At 36.4% G+C, this 18,811-nt stretch overlaps 1 protein-coding gene and 1 long non-coding RNA gene across 7 annotated transcripts in view; one reads left to right on the top strand and one right to left on the bottom strand.

Moving 5' to 3' along the window:
- LOC105073195 (uncharacterized) overlaps positions 1 to 12,024 on the top strand; it is a 731,725-nt gene extending 719,701 nt beyond the window's left edge. Inside the window, exon 7 of the long non-coding RNA XR_012506244.1 lies at positions 10,718 to 12,024. This is a non-coding gene — a long non-coding RNA (uncharacterized LOC105073195). The remainder of the gene's footprint in view (positions 1 to 10,717) is intronic.
- A 2,512-nt stretch (positions 12,025 to 14,536) lies between these two features.
- Positions 14,537 to 18,811, bottom strand: part of ROBO2 (roundabout guidance receptor 2) — a 1,146,968-nt gene continuing 1,142,693 nt past the window's right edge. For 5 of the 6 annotated variants that reach the window (XM_045520906.2, XM_045520891.2, XM_045520882.2 and 2 more), the window contains 2 exons: positions 17,801 to 18,001; positions 14,537 to 15,999 (listed from right to left, as the gene is read on the bottom strand). In XM_045520906.2, the coding sequence (XP_045376862.1) occupies positions 15,998 to 15,999; positions 17,801 to 18,001 (203 nt within the window). In that variant the 3' untranslated portion in view covers positions 14,537 to 15,997. The remainder of the gene's footprint in view (positions 16,000 to 17,800; positions 18,002 to 18,811) is intronic. The other variant, XM_045520872.2, reaches the window with a different exon arrangement.

Raw genomic sequence — 18,811 nt, 5'->3', positions numbered from 1 at the left:
TCTTATCTGCAATGAAAACTAGGACTTATAGTTTGATGGAAGTAGTGGAAATTATCATTTCCTATAGGTGACTTGTGCCATGCCTCAGTGTCCTGGCAGGCCATGTGCTTTGAAAGCCCATGGATTATTCTAGAAAGCTCAGTGGAGGTCAACTCTGCTTCTGATAAAGAATTTACAAGGTCCAAAGATAGTCAGTGGTCCACAGGAGGGGGAAAAAACATGTGTCAGATTAGTGCATGTGAAAAAGAATCTCACTTATACACACACACACACACACACACACACACACACACACACACACACACACACACACAGATACCGCTTCCTAAAAACGTATCTCAGCAAACTCAGAAGACAGAGCAACAGGAACTAACAGAAGCAGAAAGACAGCAATCAATACTGGAGTTGCCCTGGCAACTGGTGAAGGGGAAGAAAAGCTACTGCCAAGTGATTCACGCGGTAGCAACAGTCCTCACGAGATCCCCGCAGCAGCGTCATTAGCCATCTGGCTTTAAAAACAGGAGCGAGGAGTAGTGCCCGGCTGTGCGTCATTGTATTCGTGCTTCACCCTATCCCCCCACATCCAGCCTTCTGATCCAAACTGATGCGAATTCAGGGTTTTTTTTTAAGGACAAAAGTTACATAGAGTGTATTAAGCTAGGGGATACAGGAATTTTTTTTTCTTTTTCTATCATCTAAAGTTTTAAAACAAGGCTTGTGTCAGCCAGTTCAGGCTGCCATAACAAAAATATCAGAGACCAATTTGAGTTAAATAGCAGAAATTTATTCTCTCACGATCTGGAGGATGGAAGTCTCAGATAAAGGTACTGGAAGGTTTGGTCCCTGGTGAGAACTCTCTTCCTGGCTTGCAGACAACCACTTTCTAGACACATCTTCTTGTGGCCTGTCCTCTGTGGCATGTGGAGAGAGCTATCTCTTTCTCTTATTATAAGGCCAACAGTCATGTCAGGTTAGAGCCCCACCCAAATGACCTTATTTAACCTTAGTTACCTCCTGAAGACCCTGTCTTCAAATACAGTCACACAGAGGGTGAGGGCTTCAGCACTGCAGTTTTGGGTGAGAATTCTGTCCCTAGCTTAAAATTCATGTCTTTCTCAAAAGTAAAATACATGCATTACACCCAACATTCCCCAAAGACTTAATTCATTGCAGCATAAAGTGTAAAGTTCAAAGTCTCATCTAAATATCATCAAAATCAGATATGGGTGGGACTAAATGTACCCTTCATCCTGAGCCAGCATTCCTCTCCAGCCATGAACCTGTGAAACCAGACAAGTCATGTACTTCTAGAGTAAAATGGCGGGACAGGCCTAGGATGGACATCCCTGTTCCCAAAGGGAGAAATTGGAAAAAGAAAGGGTGACAGGCCTCACGCTACTCCAAAAGCTAGCAGGGCAAATTTCATTAGATCTTAAGGCTCAAAAATAATCCCCTTTGCTTTGATGCTCTCCCCTCCAGGCACAATGGGGTGGCAGCATCACCTCGTGGCTCTACAGGGCAGCCCACCCGTTGGCTCTATGGGGTGACCGCACCCACATGACTCACTGTGGAGGCCCCTCATGCAGTTGTCTGTGTTGGCTCCTTCCACTGCGAGGAGAAGGCAGCCTTGCACCCCACGCCTGTGGCGAGAGTGGCATCCCTCAAGATCTCTGAGTTGACTTTAGGGGTCATTCTTCCCTTTTCGGTTAACACATGTTCACATTTCTTCACTGGTCTGGTGTCGCGTCTCTATCCCTGCCCTCTACTGAGGTGGCTGATAAAATCATGCTTTGCTCTCATACTAACCTCTTCATCAAATGGTTGTTCAGATACACCCTTAATGTTCTCTCCAGAACAGGCCTTCTCACTTTTGGTAATATAGATAGGCTGAGAACTTTCCAAATCTTCAAATTCTGGTTCCTTGTTACTGAATAATTCCTTCTGTAACTCATCTCTCGCCTCTCACATTTTACTATAACCAGTCTGGATGAACCGAGCTGCTCCGTCAACACTTTGCTTAGAAATCTCCTCAGCTGCATATCCAAGGTCATTGCTTGCAAGTTCTACTTTCCACAAAACACTTGAACTTGCACACAATTCAGCCATTTTCTTTGCCATTTTATAACAAGGATTGCCTTCCCTCAAGTTTCTGAGAACGTGTTCCACCTTTCCATCCGGGATCTCACCAGAATGGTCTTCAACAGCCATATTTCCACTGATACTCTGTTCGTGATTCTTCATGGGTTTTCTAAGATGATGGAAGCTTTCTCTCCAGCTCTCCTCTCTTTCTGAGCTCTCATCAAAATGACCTTTAACATTCATGTTTCTGTCACAGTCCCTTCACCACAACTGGGGCTTTGTCTAGCATGCCAAAATCTTCCAGATTCTCCTGGTTACTCAGTTCCAACGGCACTTCCACGTTTTTAGGTATTTGTTACAGCGACATTCCACTTCTCGGTATCAAAATCTGTATTCGTCAGATTGGGCTTCCATAACAAATACCATAGGCAGGGGGCCAAAACAACAGAAATTTATTTCTCACAGCCTTGGCGGCTGGAAGTCTCAGATCAAGGTGCAGCAGGGGTGGTTTCTGGCGAGAAACGCTTGCTGGCTTGCAGACAGCCTCCTTCACACTGTTTTCCACATGGCCTGCCCTCTGTGGCATGCCTCTCTCCTACTCTTTTTATAAGACTGCCAGTTGTATTGAATTAGGGCCCCACCCTTATGACCTCATTTAACTTTAATTAGCTCCTGAGGCTCTGTCTCCAAATACAGTCACATGTGGAGTTAGGACTTCAACGCACAATTTGGGGAGGGGAGCACAACTCAACTCCTATCAAGACTGTGTGTAACATACAACTTTTTCTAAAACATGATGAAAAGGAAACAACTGTTTCCTGGGCTCAGTACGTATACATGAGTGGACACGTGCTATTTACACTGAAATTAAATAAAATAAAAAATTCAGTTTCTAACCACAGTAACACAATTCAAGAGCTCAATAGCTACAAGTGTCTATACTGGACACAACATATTGGACACAATGGGTATAGAATATTTTCATTATTGCAGAAGGTCTTACTGGAAATAGCTGATTTACACTCAAAAGTTTAGAGAACTAAAAAAACTTTTGTTTATGCAGGTTATAACTATTGATACTTACTGTATTAGAAAATTAAATGATGAATAAAATATTTGTTAATATATTTTAAAATAACTATAGTACCCACTTTACATATCTTTTTCTAGCTTGATAGAAGATTGTTAGATTTTCACATACACTTCTATGTTTAATCTGTTGCTATATGTTTTATTAGTTGAAGTATAGCCTGTCTTACACACATATGCAGTTGGAAAAGCAAAGAGTATTTTGATAGTCTTTCCACATAATGATGGCCATTCTTCTTTTAATACTATATAAAACGTGACAAGTGGAATTTTCCAAAATTCAGTTGCAATATGAAATTTTAAAACGTATCAATGAACGTTTAAAACTCTGTTACATTAACATCCATTAGCGCATCATGCACTTTGAATAGATCCTTTGTCTTTAAACATCATGCGTTGGCCACTTAGAAAATATTGACTCATCAAGTTGTGCAGATCTTCCAATTGTTGGCTCACTTTGTTAGGTAATTTCAAAAATCATATATGCCAATATCATGCCTAGTTTTACCAGGAAAACCTTTAAGAATTAGAAAGTTGTCAAGTTCATGGTGACACATACATGTTCTCAAAAATTCTAATTTGTGCTTGAGAGCTCAGATTTTATCATTCATAATACTCTCACGTATTTTGCTCAAGTGTCAGGCTCACTTCCTTTGTTTTTTAAAAAAATCTGCCAAGTATTTACATCTGAACAGCTATTACTTGTCTGTTAGTCGTTATTATAAGGAAATGTGTTCGGTTTTTAAAAATGGGTAGTTCAATCGCACATGTGTTTTTTCCGGGAACTCCCATTTGTACCTTGGTCTGGAGCAGAAGTGTTTTATAAGTACTTCCCATCCACTTCTTCACACGGAAGTTAGAAAGACATACACTCAGATTTAATAAAATTAATACTTCTTTAAACTATTTCACTAAAATATTCTTACTATTTACTGTAACTGTGTGATGGTAAATGTTATGGGCTGAATTCCGTCCCTCCAAATTCAGATGTTGAATTTTTAACCCCTAGTAGTTCAGAATGCGACTATGTTTGGAGATAGGGTCTTTAAAGAAATAACTGAGTAAAAATGGGCACATTAGAATGGGCCCTAAATCCATATGACTAATGTTCTTACATGAAGAAGATACTAAAACACAGAGGGAAGCCCATGGAAAGACACAAGAAGAAGTCAGCTATCTACAAGCCGAGAAGAGAAGCCTCAGAAGGAACTAACCCTGTCCACACTTTGATCTTGGACATCTAGTCTCCAGAACTCTGAGGAAATGTGTTTCTGTTTTTTAAGCCACCTAGTCTGTGTCATTTGTTACGGTAGCCCTCACAAACTAATACAATGGATACAGTGGAAAACACAATGACTACTAGTACAGTTTGGTGCTACTAACTTGATTTGTGCTGAAGGAGTAGCAGTTTCACCCAGCTCCACTTTTGCAATTATCTTTGCAAGTATCAACCCAGTGAAAAAGACAAATGACATCTTAGTATTATTATGAAAATAGTGTTGAACTCACAATCTCTCTGAAAGTGTCTTGAGGATGCCCAGGGTACTGGAAAGATACTTTGAGAACCACTAGATTATACACATTATACACTTTTTTTTTAGTATTATTATTCCTTGCCTGTCCCATCGGGGGGTCTATTAAACTCCATCGTTTCTAAAATGTCTGGTAATTCACATAAATCTGAGAAGATCTCAAGATGTTTATTTCCACTGGGTTTTTTCAGAATCTGTATAAAGCATGATTTCTTCAAAAATAACTAACATCACAGATAAGTCTCCTTTGACCAAATCCTTAAATGAAAAAATAATTTTGAACAAAGTTTTGAAACAGTATGCCATTTTTCTATCAAACAAATTTAATTAGAAAGAGCAGGTAGGATTTGGGCAAAATTATTCCACAACTAATTACATGTATTTTGTTGCCAACTCATTCACTGCAACTACTCTGGAACTATTTACCCACTGGCCGCTTGTTAAGTTATATCTAAATCTTATTTTTAAATGACTTCCTCTGGGTCATATGCTGTTTCTTCCATCCAAAAGCATTAACTGATACATGGGGGTATTGTATTGAAAATATTTAAGGAAAATTATAACTTTGTCTTTTAATTTACTTCTTGTTTTTAATATGAAATTTAACAATGTGGACCAACAATTAGGAAAAAATAAATGTAAGTTGTCTTATTACTGTAAACAAGAAAATTAAAATTAAAATATTAAAAAGATTGAAATCTGTTGCCAAGTTTTTTGCGATAATTGCCACTGAGGAGTGATTGTACTAAACAAAACCAGTGTGTATATCCCACATTCATGAACATGTGTATGGAGAACCTCAGTGAATGAGTGGGTACGCATTTCCCTGATGTATTCCTTGTTTCATAAGAGTATGTTGGGTGACTGCTTGCAGGCTAAATGGATTGAAGTACGTGTACCACAGCAGAGCTGAGTTTCTTTAGAGGTAAGTCCTTTTGTGAGAGCACACACAGGAATCATTTTACAAGGACAATTTCTTCCTTATAATGCAGACTTGGGCATTTGCCAGAAGCTTAGGGTGATGCAAGGATCTTCACCCAGGAACACATTGACTCTGTTTGCTCCCTAAGTATATGTTGCTTAAGTGGATTGACCTCTCCAGGTAAAAAATATTGGCCTACTGCCTACACTTTACCACCACCAATAAAATTGCCTTGGATAAGGTAGTATTTACTGTGACTTCAATCCTCAGCTTTTATAAAGGGTTTATATTAAATAATGATCTGTTTGAAAAACAGTCTTCTGACTTCTGCAATGCTGCAGTTGAAGATAGTTCTACTGGCTTACTTACCATTATTAAAAAAAAAAATCTCCTACTAAATTTTTTCTTGCTTGAGATTGTAGCAGAATAAATATGTTTGTCTCTTCAGAGGAATTTTATGTCATTTATTCTGACATAAATAGGTAAAAGGATGTGTTATAATGTTTTACTCCTCTTAGGTGGGTTTAAGCCCTAACCTTACTTTTCAAAAGCCATGTGCCTAGTGGCTTCTAAACACACTTTTGCTACCCTCTATTCTGTTTCCACTACAAACTAGCTTATTTTGCAATACATTTAGACTTTGATAGGGTATTTAGCCAAAAGGAATGAAAAGTCACACTGCCGTTCAACTCAATGTGGTGAAATAATTCAGTGGGTGCCAGTATATTCAAATCAGTTTAGGCAGCCCCTCAGTTCAGTGTTGAGTCAGAAACTGGCAGCTAGAAAAGGGACATAAAGACGTGATGTTTCAGTGTTAATACATTTTAAAAATAATTCACAACATTCCTTTAGAAACCCTCTCTCAAATCTCAAGTGGTTGTGAAAATAAACATACACATCTTCGAGGGAAAAAAAATCATTTCTAACAGCACTAAACTAAATATGGAAAACTTGAAATCCCTGAGGACAAGCTATAACTAGAGGACGCTATCAAATAAAGTGGTGAGCAGGTATAGTTTATGCCTGGGGAGCTAATCTAGCAAACTTACATTCATGTGTATGTTGTATATTTGCCCCTAAACCTCATAGCAACTTTATTTTGTCAGCAAATGGCTTTGTGTACCATTTGTATGTGTGTGTTTATGAATGTGTGTGGGTATGACAAAATTAACGTTCTTGGGCATTTTAAACTATGGAGTCACTTTAGAAGAGACATTTGCAGGGAATGGATGATTAATAATATTTTGCCATTTCATAATTATCCATACTTAGTGTTATGCTCTAATTATTTTTCATGTTTCTAAGCTTTTCTGTTGTTGGTCTTTAATAAGAGATAATCAACAACTCATTAGGAGCCTGGGGGGAGGCAGAATGGGAGGGGGAAATGCAGGAAGACCACGATCTGCTTTCAGTACCGTTTTCCCTACACAGTTTTATTGCGCATCATTATCTTTGTTTTCATTCATCTCTTCTTTCCAGGATATAGCTTTATTTGCTTGTGCTTCTTTTGTGGTCGGTCCTCAGGCAGATTACTGTATCAGATTTATCAGCATTGTGTATTGTTTTTAATTGTCCCTAATGAAGTTCCTATTCGGGCCCTGGGGTCTGGTCTTGCTCTGCTGCATTCAATTGCACATGTATAGAGAGTTGCCCTGCCCCACTTCAGATTGTGTTCATCATAACTGGTCTCATTCCACTTCTGTCTGGTATTTCCTGTTGTCGTTTACATGAAACTCCACACTTTCTAAGTGCGAATATTTCACACTCTGTTATAATGATGATATTCATTTAGTTTGCAGATTTTGGCTTATATAGATAGCATTCTTTATTTGGAAACATCACATGCATGGCAAGCTGGGTACATAGAATTTAAAGATAGAATTGAATTTTCCCATTTACAGAAGTGCAAATCCCCTCTGAGGGTGAGATGTTCCTACCTGCCCAGAATGGACGAAGCAGCATGCGCTTTTGCAGAGGGAACGTGAAGCCCTCATTTAATTCCTTTGTTTAGGAGGAATGGAGACTCTCTGGGGCATTATTCAGTCTGGGGTGCCTGGTGTGACCCCTAGAGTCTGAGTTAGTGGCCACCTTCCATACCTCTCTATCGCTATATCACGGATTCCATCATTTGGAAGAGTTGGTTCAGCTGGCTGGTTCTCTCATGAGACTGCAGTTTCCTGTAGACTGAGGACGGTTTTGTGTCGGCTTCCTCTCCTCCAGGTTATCTTCTATCCATTCTTCCCACTTAAGGCCAAACTCAATCCCTTCTCGCTGACGTCTCACCTGACCTTACCAGCCTTCCGTGCTCTCTCCTACCTGTTGACTCCTGAAATGGATTTCTGCAACTTTTACAGTCTGATACTGCTGGCTCCACTTTCCACCTCTAATGTAATGTGCATGCCTTAGTTTATGATGAGATCATACTATTTATCATTGCCAGCCCCCCGCTACACTGTGCCAAGCACAATGCCATGTATACATTTTTCATTCATTTTAAAACAACATTTGGTCATGCAAACAGCAAGGTATCCATTCCTTTATATATATATAGATATATATGTGTACATGAGTTTATGTACACAAACATGAATATAAATGCCTATATATGAGTGTATGTGCACATATAGAAAAATAAAAATCCTTACATATAAACATAAGTGCACCAGTGTGTGTATAAATATCATATAATGTGTCTACAAGAAACAGATTGCGTAAAGCATTATTCAGTCTGGGATACCTGCCTGGATCCTCAGAGTCTTCATTAGGTGCCCCTTTTCTCTTTCCATGAGTGTGTTCATCATATCTTAGATTCTACTCAGTTGAAAATTATCTGTATATGTATATAGGTTTGTATGTATGTGTGCATATGTATATGTGTATGTGTATATATGTGTGTGTATCTCCCACTACATTTATTAGCTACATATTACATTTTAAGTATTATAATGCTTTTTATTTGGAATATTATTAAGTGCATCCAAAATATCTTTCCACTTGAGATTCAATGAGAAAAACAGCTCTTATCATTGTTATAAATTTTAACTTTTATTGTAGTAACTAATCGGGGGGAGGGTATAGCTCAAGTGGTAGAGTGCTTGTTTAGCATGCTTGAGGTCCTGGGTTCAATCCCCAGTACCTCCTCTAAAAATAAATGAACCTAGTTACCTCCCCCCCCACCAAAATAAAATAATTAAATATAGTAATAACTAAGCGAGTGATTTTAATAGGAGTTAGAAGATATTGGAAATTTAACACACATATTTCTTTAAATTTATACTTTATTGTCATATGTATGTGGGTGTTTATATTATACGTCTCAGGTATACTTGTATACTTTAAATGCCTAGGAAATGCTTGGAAAAATAAGCATCATCATTAATGAAGACAGGGATTTAATCTTTGGTGGATAATTATGTGCACAAGAAATGCTTTCACATTTATTGAAAATGTTTTAATCCCTTCTTAAGCTGACTGCCACTTTCCTCTTGCGTCTTTTTTTTTCTAGGCTGTTTCCATTTGCCTGTTTTATCTTTTTTTTTTTTATTAAACTAACCATTACCCATAGGCAACTACTCTCCAATCACCTGTGTTGGAGCATTTTAATCTATTGATGGCATTCACCTATCATTATTCAAAATTAATCAAGTAAATTTAAAGTCCTACTCCCCCATTTCACTTTATTTTCCCTTATAACATATCATCTTTTATGCTTGATGTCAGTGAAATTTCATGTAATGGTGATCTTCAATTTCTCTTTTGTACTTTTATATTTATCCATTTCTGAGTACACTGAGTTTCATCAATACTAACTAGCTATTTTACACATTCCACTGTGACTTAGTTTTATATTGTCTTACCAACAAATTATAAGTTGCCTCCCTGGAAATTTCTGTGATCCACTATTGTTTTTAGCAAAGTTCCATTTGAAGTAGGACCTAGTAATAATCAGACAGTAGTCTCTAAAAAAATGAATAAACTATCCTTTTGTAAGAATTGAGAGTTAGGGGAGGGGCAGATTGTATTTTCATGCTTTCATTTTAGCTTAATGATTGGAGATTTAACAATACATAAAAGAAATACGGGAAAGCTAAAGAACATATTGCAATCTTACCTGTTGCTCAAGTGCTCAGCACTGATATTAGTTAAGTACTTGAGATTCTATCAAAAATGGGGAGGCTACATGTAGTTTCTTACTGGATATTTTTCCTCCATCATCTCCACAGAATACCCAGGATTCACGTGTCTTTCTCATGACTTAATGTTGACTTTAAAAAAAGACAGCTCAGCATGGCATGCATGCCTCCGGGGCCACTAATGTAGAGCCTAAGGACAGAACGAGGTAGAACAATTTCGAGGAGACAGTTTGTCAATGTGGGTTCATATAGCACTAAGGGTTTTCTGTCATATACAATTTGAACAGATTCAAAAAGAAGTCAAGGAGTAAAGAAATCTCTGTGCTTTCAACCACAGAGTTTTCACTCATTTATCACCTTTTTCTTCTTCTTTACTTTTTAAATACCTATTAAAATTCCATTGGATTGGATAATGCGATGGGGTGAAGGGTAAGTTAATGAAGCTAATACAGATTTTATTGCTTGCGAACTTTTTGGAAAGCCTTGCTGAGTGCCTCTTTTCCCATAGCTCAAAGCATTCATCAAAAAGATATTTTTCTAGAGATCAGGGCCAGACTTCACAGAAAATAATGACCTATTTATGAAGGCACATGCTATTTCTACTTTAACTATTCTGAATATTTAATTCTTACCATAATACCTCAATGATTGCTTGCAAAAGGAATGAATAAATAAACCACCACAAAAAAACAAAACCAGTTCGTCAGGAATAAATTATTCATAAGTATTGTCTAGAAAAGCATTTTTAAAAAATTAACCAAAGAATGTTGTCTACTACCTAGCTGTGTCCACCAAGGCATTTTATAGGCAAAGGGTGCTATGGTGCTAAGCTCTAACGGCAGTTACAGGGGCCGCAAATTGGACGTTGACCAGAGCCCAAGGTCATTGTACTTGAATTATAAAACAAAAGTCTCTTTCCTTGATGAATTACAAAGCTAACTGAATATATATATCTCTCGTAGTTTGACAGCTGCAAGGAGAAAATGAGTTGACTAGAAGATGTAAAGCAAGTCACCTTCATAGTTCTTTATGAATTAAACACACAATCATACAAGTGTCTTGTATCTGTCTCTGGGATTCTTGATAGCTTTGCAACACTCTAATGTACCAGATTCCTTCCCTGGGCCTGAAGAAAGTTCCTGCTGAGGGTGAAGGCTAAAACCCAGACTGTGCTCAGTTCATGGCGCTGAAAGGGTCCTTGAAACCTTTTGGCGAGGGGGTCCCCTCCCCTCCCAGCACATCTTTCCACGTGCCTTTTCTTTGCAATTTGAACGAGTTGGTTTTCTGTTATTGCCGTTTTATTTCACATCTCTGCTGTGAAGTGAAATTTAGCATGAATTCTGCTGCTCTCTTCTTTGGACGAGATAAAATCCCTTTTCTCAAATTGAGGACATTAAATATTACTTGTTGTTTAAATGCTTTCTTGCAACATTGATATATCTTTTCTCTAGCTCATGTATAATAATTAAGGAAGAACAGTGTATTATTTTAATAAACTTTTCTGATAAGCTTGTACTTCCACAGTATATTCATACTTGATAAAGCAATGTTTGTTTTATAAATCTTCTACCATTTATCATACTAGTAACTGATGTATTTTGTCTTTAACCATATATATTATGTATTACCATTGTATTATATTAATGCAACACTATTTGTAACTATTTTAATCCTGTTTTGTTTTTTATTGTTGATCTACGTTAAATGAAACTCTGAAATGTATTGTTCACTTACCATGTGTTTTTAAAAATATTTTTTAAACAAATTATTTCAGAGTTAAACAGTTCTCTCTTTTTGTTTTTCCTGTTACTATGATTATTAATTTAAAGAGCATGAAAATTATTTTTATTTTAGAGAGAATCTGATCCTGTAATTGTACTTAGTGAAAAAGAATGAAGTATTATTTATCGAGAACAATAGAGATTTTTATCTTCTCTATCCACTCCCTAAGATAACTTTCCAACATCCATCATCTTAAAAAAATTATCATGAATTATTCTAAAGCAATTAAGAAATATCCATTTTCCTCCACAACTCACACTAAATTATACTTAAAAATAATTTACTAAGTAATTTTGTAGACAAGACGTTTGTATTCTATCTGTCTGAAGGTCTTTATCGAGTGGGGAAAATCAGATCTGTAAAGTAGTGTGACCTATGGAGTGAGATCTTATGATTTCAAATGCTTTTAACATTCTTCTTCAGTGACTCTTAGTCACTACTATAAGTCAACACCAATTTCTATTAATCACTGCCCAACTCATAACTGAATGAGAAAATGAAATTGTGCATTTGGTCACAAACTATTAACGTAGACTTCTAAAAGTGACAAAATGTTCTGTTTTTGATTTGTCTATAAGCAGGTCTGTTTTACATAAATGGCTTTTTTACAAATTTGAAATGTGAATATATTTTATTTTTTTCCCAGTGAGTACACAATACACAATTCTTTGACAATACTATTAACCAATTTTATGCCAATGTCTTTTCTGATCTAACAACATCAAATGAAACACATTAAGATTTTGGACGCTGTTCGGTGACTTAAACAAACTACAGTTAAAAAAAAATCCATCTATAAAACAAAGTATAAAAAAGTCTACCCACGGCCACAAAATCCCTTATCTTGCAACACTTTAAAGTCACAATAAATGCTTTTGAAAATAATGAGATAAGAAAAATTAGTAAATTGAACTTCATTAAAAAAGAGTATGGTGCTTCATTTGAAATACGTATTATAGAGAAGCAAAATAAAAGTAACTTCACCTCTAAGATTATGTGGAAAGACATGTTGCTTTATACCAATTCTTGTCATGTAATTCTATAAATACAACATACAGAAACAGATGAACAAATTAGTGAATGTTATGGTTCTGCATATCTTTAATACTGACACACAATTACTTTCCAGTGGAGAAGATAAAAACCACAGTTTAGAGCTCATTGGTACTATAATTATGTTGTCAATAGACAATCACATAACTTTGTTGAATAGCAATTTGGAAGTGTTCTATCAAACTCATAGAAACTTACAACTCAGATCTCATTGAAGATGTATTTAAATACCCAGAGCGTTAGACTGTAACATAGAACACCATTTAATGTTTTATTACCCAGAGAAAGTCAACTTGCAATGTTTTTACTGCCATTTGGTTACTGGATATCTTAAATGTTGGTCTCCATTTTTCTATACTCTCCACTGAACTGGATTCAAATCTTGTGAAGAAATCAATTGTTCCCATGCCCCCGGTACTATCCCTCCTTAACTGAAATATGGCATAGACAAGATTTGGAGATGGGGCGCAGTGACTCTGCCTGTGTACACAGAGGCGTACCTGAGTTGGGGCAGTGATTCACCCATTTCCCCAGTGCAGACCTTGCGTGTTGAGAACGGAGCTGTGCTTGTGCAGGGTGTGACCCCACAGCGGTTTTGCCTGTGAGTGCGAGATGAGAGTACAATTTCTCCTACCCAAACTTCTTTCTGACAGCTTCTGCAGGCCTCTGTTAAGAACTGTGAATTTCCAATCACATTCATTTAATTGGCTTTGAAATGAATAAAATCATGGTAGTTCTCATGACATTCTGACTTATTAGAAGTTTTTTTAACATACAGCAAGTTGACAAAGGCTTTTGATTTTTGATAGTGTTCCTGAATTCATTTGGATGGCCACAGCATTTTATCTTGCTTTACATCTATGTGAGGAGGCTATTTGGGGTGTGAGATTACACTGACCAATTTCTTTAAAATGAGATTTAACAAGAAATGTGAACTATTCTAAAACAACATTCCAAGGAACCATAAAGCCTGACATAATCTAACCAAAACAGTTAATTTTTTATGCACTGAAGACAATCAAGAAGGAATGATGTTATGCCCTGCATTACTCCAGAAGTCACCTCATCCATATACTCTGTTTCTGAAGTCTTGGTTTATTAGTCACATATACGTGCCAGTTACCAGGGGTAAAAGTTTATGTGTAATATGTGTAATGAATTAAAAGTTTTAGGCAGAATTGGGTTTTAAAGAGGGAACAAAAATGAGCAAAACTTTGTTTGCTTTTAAAAGAAAGAGGTGAAGTAGGGAATTGCATAAATGAAAAATTAAATTCCTCACATCCTACAGTTGTGAATAAGTATGTATTCATTCTTCACAGAAACTTCTCATCTTCCCAGTCTCTTTGTCCCAGAGAAATCCAACTGCATTAAAATTCAGACACTGATGGTAGAAAGTTGATAAAGGGTTTGATAAGTGTGTCTCAGAATTCCTTCTCTTCTGTGAACAAATGAACTCCATGGGACCAAGACTCTGGGGCCCATAAAGACCAGTATGTCCCTCTACTCTCGCCTGTGCTGATGCAGTCTCAGGGAATAAAAAAGATGGAAACATTTGATTATGCCCTCTCTTTGCTTGAACAGAATGACCCACAATTGGCGGCTGAGCCAATAATGCACAGAGTTTGAATGGTCATTCAAACTCGTCCCATATTTTGGAATTGATCCTAGTCATTACATTGAATATTCTCCAGAGTACCAACTACTGAACACATCACAGGAAAAACATGAGGAAGTATAACTAGAAATAGAATTTACAACGGTATAGGCAGCACATGGAAACATGTCACACGTGGGCATTTCAGGAAAACTGCCTTCTGCTTGACTGACTGACTACATGTACAGTAGCCAACATCTGTTTCAAAGTCACAGCCATTTGGACGATACATGACTGATGTTTGGGAACTTCTTGTTCTCAAAGTCGTGAAAACAAATGAGGCAGGACACTGTTATTAATGTCCACTTACGAGGTTTGGTTTTATTTAAAAAGTGTATAAACATGCATTTTTCTCCTTTAAAATTTTTCTTTTCGATTTACTCATTCAAAATGGGTCAAACATATTTTAGTTGGTAGCCAATTTCTGAGGATGTACCATAAAATACTTAATCCAATAAATCTACTTACTGTGAACTGAACATACTCTGAGCACTGCTTTTTAAGCACTTAACAATTTGGCTATACATTTGGTGGCATGAACTTCACTTTTTAATCAAATAAAACACAAAATTGTATATCAACTGCATTGTATTTAAAAAGTCGTGAATTTCAGTGATGCAGCTCTGTCCTCTAGTGTGTTACTGTACATTTAATAGAAGATGAAAGAAGATATTGCAATAGAGTTTTTGCATTTGCAAGCAGCCCGAGTATGTCCTAATAATAAATTGCCCCTTTAACTATTTGCTAGATATTCCAGAGTTCATTTGGGGAACTTTATATTATATCCTGACTTAATGAGCTGGAGAGATTAGTTATGGTAATTCAGAAAATGCTTTTTAAAAAAACTGTAATATAGATACAGCTCTTGTGAAAACACCTTAATTTCCATTTGCTTGTTGTAATTATCAGATGGGTCAATTACAATGACAGGCAAAGTTGATTCTAAATATAACTTTAATTTCCTTTTTTTATTTTTAGCAAGTTTAGTACATCTTTGCTACCTGTGTATCTTAATGCCTCTTCAGTCTTAAGACTTCAACTTCCTTCTTTTGACTCCTGCTTCTGTCAATAGTAAAAGCCACCTTTTTGCTTTTTTTTTATTGACTCAGTTCTTGATGTTCAAAGAAGACTTCGCCAACGCCACTGTTCCTTTGTATCTTCCTATTTCTACACCCCAACTGAAAACTCTCTAATGTGATTGGTTACAACCAGCATTCTCCAACCTAGCTTACAGTACGGAAACTCCCTTCACATTCAGTCTTTTTCTTCATGTCACGAGGAGTAGAGATTTGTGCTTATCACCAAATAAAATTGCAGTGCAAAATTTAAACATAAAAGTTACACAATTAAAAGTTAATATATGGCACCACAGCCTATTAATTCACATATAGTACAACAGACCAATAAGAACAGACAATAATATGAACAGAGCTAAAAAGAGTGAGCTTGCATAGCAATGCACAAAAGAAATTATATACAGAGGAAAATCCTTTTCTTCCTGGAGGGCGAGCTTTGTTTTCTTTCTTTTTTTATATACTCCTGACAAGAAAGAGTTAAGGTGGGTGGTGTACTTAAGAGAACACAAGTAAAATATCTGTGGGGTGTGTGTGGCTGTGTGTCTTTACATTGCATTTACAGTTCTTTTAATAGTACATAAATAAAGAAATTGTTCATTGCACTGTTCGTGTCATCACTTCCATGAGTTCAGACCTGATGGTCCTTCAGAGCAGCTTTGCACGTCTCCTCTCAGTTACTCTATAAAGAGATGAAAAAAAATCAGAAATAAGTTTGCATTAAGTATTCTTTATCCTGATCAGCGTAACAAAAAGCAAAGCAAACAGATACCAAAAGAAGGTCACCTCTTGGATTGTGTGAGGTTGCGAATTTAAGAAATTTTACTTATGGAAAGGGAAAGAAGAAGAAACATTGTAAAATTTAGAGATTTAGAATACAAGTAGACTATTTTTGTGCTTCTTACGAGACTGTAACTCCTCCAACAGTTAAAAAAAAATCTGAGGGGTCCTGAATCAAATTAAAAATTATAAATGTATCTTAATTCAATTGGATTAGTAATAGACAACAATCATGATAACTGCCATTAATAAAGGAATTTAGTTTTGAAAGCACTTTTACTTTTCATTATCTCATGGCATCTCCTAGTGTGAGATGTGAGCGTAAATTACACAATTTTTTTAGATAAGGAAATAGATTAGGAAGGTAGTTTACTTTCTCATTTCACATAACCAGTAAAGGTTGAGAAGATTAGAACTTAAGTTTATTCCTTCAGATAAACCGAATTCAAAGGAGCCGTTGAAAATATTCAGCAAGTATAATTCTGCCATTGGATAGTGAAGTTGCAAACGTTCATGATGAAATTAACACAAAGAGTTCAACACATTTTACTGTGTGTGACATACTGTGTGATCCTACCTTTCTCTATTATCTAGTATTTGATATTTGGAAAGCAGATTAGTTATACCACATAGCAATGCCAGTTTTCTGTTCGAAAAGAGAAATGTATTTATATGTTTTTATAATCAAAGTATTACAAATTAACTGCAATTAAAGATTAACTTTTTAAGGTTGACTGTCTAAATTTAAAACAATAAATAAATGAAGGGCAAGAGGGAATGAGGAATTCCTAAGGAGGTTCTTCAAACTACCAAGGGGCCTGCATTTCTTTACTTTGCTCAGTTAAAAAGGCAAAGAAAACTACAGAGTGAACTATGTTTAATTAACTTATATTAAGATTAATTTCCTAAATTAATTGCCTAAATTATGCAATTTTTATATTGAATATTTCAAACTTGAAACAGAAGAAATATTTATCTGATTGATGTAAATGGCAATGGTCTCTGTTATGACCAAACCTGCTCAAAATCATAATTTATTTTTTTCTCATAGTAAAGCAAGCTTTCCACAATTCTGAAATGTGTTTATTGTGGCAATGTTATTGATGGGGTTCAGGACAAGCCACCCCAAAATACAGTACCTTGGCATATTGAATCTCTTAAGGTGGGAGAGTCTGAAAAAACAGCAGAAGCAGAAAGGTCACCCTGACCTCCCCCACCTCATCCTTCTTCCCTGAAACAGGCCATAAAACTCCTATGTGACAGGTACCCTCCCTGTATCTAAGGAGGCAAGACATTCTTGTCACCAGATATGGGGATTTTGCGGCTGAGAAATCTGTACACACAAACCTCCTTAAACTAACCCTTATCTTCTTAGTTACTTCACCATTTACTACCCATAGCTCAAACCCCTTTGTCTTATAAAATCTTTACACATTTACTGCTTCTTTGTCTAAAAGGATAGAAAAACTTCCTGCCCCAGTCACTTCCTTGAGTCTTCATTCTCTTGCGAAGGCTTCCATGTATACGTTAAAATTCAGCACACTTTGTATGCTTTTTCCCTGCTAATCTGTCTTTGTCAGTTTGGTTTTCAGACCCAGTCAGAAATAGTAAGAGGGTGGAGGAAAACTTTTTCCTCCCTTACGTTATTAACCCAGTATTCTTTCTGAATGACATTAGCCTGTTAAACATCCTAAAGCACTTACATAATTCACCTGTAAACTGTCCTTGACTATTTGAACCCATATATCCTATGTCAAGAAGGTCGCTGGCATTGCGCTGGTGGCTTCCCCTCAAGGGCTCGGCTTTCCTGGGGCCAGTGGATCCCTTAGAAGAAGCCGTTCCTGATGAGCTGTGACCCCCTGGAGATGGGAAACTGGGCTTGCTGTAGGGCACCAAGGTCTCCTCTGAGAAAAGAAACACAAAGGGCTGAGTTGAACAGCAACAGGGAAGCAAAACAAACTTAACTCTAAATCTAAATATTAAGCTCAAGGCGGGCAATTTTATTATCTCACTCTTTAGTAAAATTAAAAATAAGATGCTTAATAAGGCCTGGATATTAAAGGGATTTCCATGTGCAAGCAACATTTCCTACGAGAGGAACTGAAGCATGATTAAATTAAAAGAGATCTTGGGACGAGTATATGATACTATATATCCTATGCAAGATTTAAATTCATTATAAAAGAGATCTGCATACAATGAATCAACCCTGTTGTTTAACAAAAGCACTTTTGAGAATAATTTCTGGAGTTCAATGAGGCTGCAATTTAATTTTTCCATTAAGATGGAAAGAAAATGGTTTTTTGTTTAAATTATGGCAACATTTTCTCAATCAGTGTAAAGAACTATATATTAGTTAATAATATAAGCTTCTTAAATTTCTATTGTTTCTTGGAATAGAAATATATTATTTGAAAGGCTGTGTATTTCCTTAAAAGAAAAACTCACTCATTTTTATAGTGTCAATATTCTTTTTATGAACCATCTCTCTACAAACAATTCACGATGTGCATTACTTAATACTTGGAATTAATTTTTTTCTTTCTTTCTTTTTGTTTTTGCTTGCTTTTTCTTTCCTTCTTTCTTTTTTCCCTTCTCTCCCTCTCCACACTATTCTGCTTTTTTTTTTTTTTTCTAGGTACAGGTTATTATTACTGTGATTAGATGACTGAAAAAATGCTAACTGAATTTAGTATTTCTCTTCTTAGATAGTC

This window comes from Camelus bactrianus, chromosome 1 (genome assembly GCF_048773025.1).
Source record: "Camelus bactrianus isolate YW-2024 breed Bactrian camel chromosome 1, ASM4877302v1, whole genome shotgun sequence".
Lineage (NCBI taxonomy): Eukaryota > Metazoa > Chordata > Mammalia > Artiodactyla > Camelidae > Camelus > Camelus bactrianus.
Note: the sequence above shows the minus strand (reverse complement) of the source record. Positions and strands in the feature narration are given on the sequence as shown.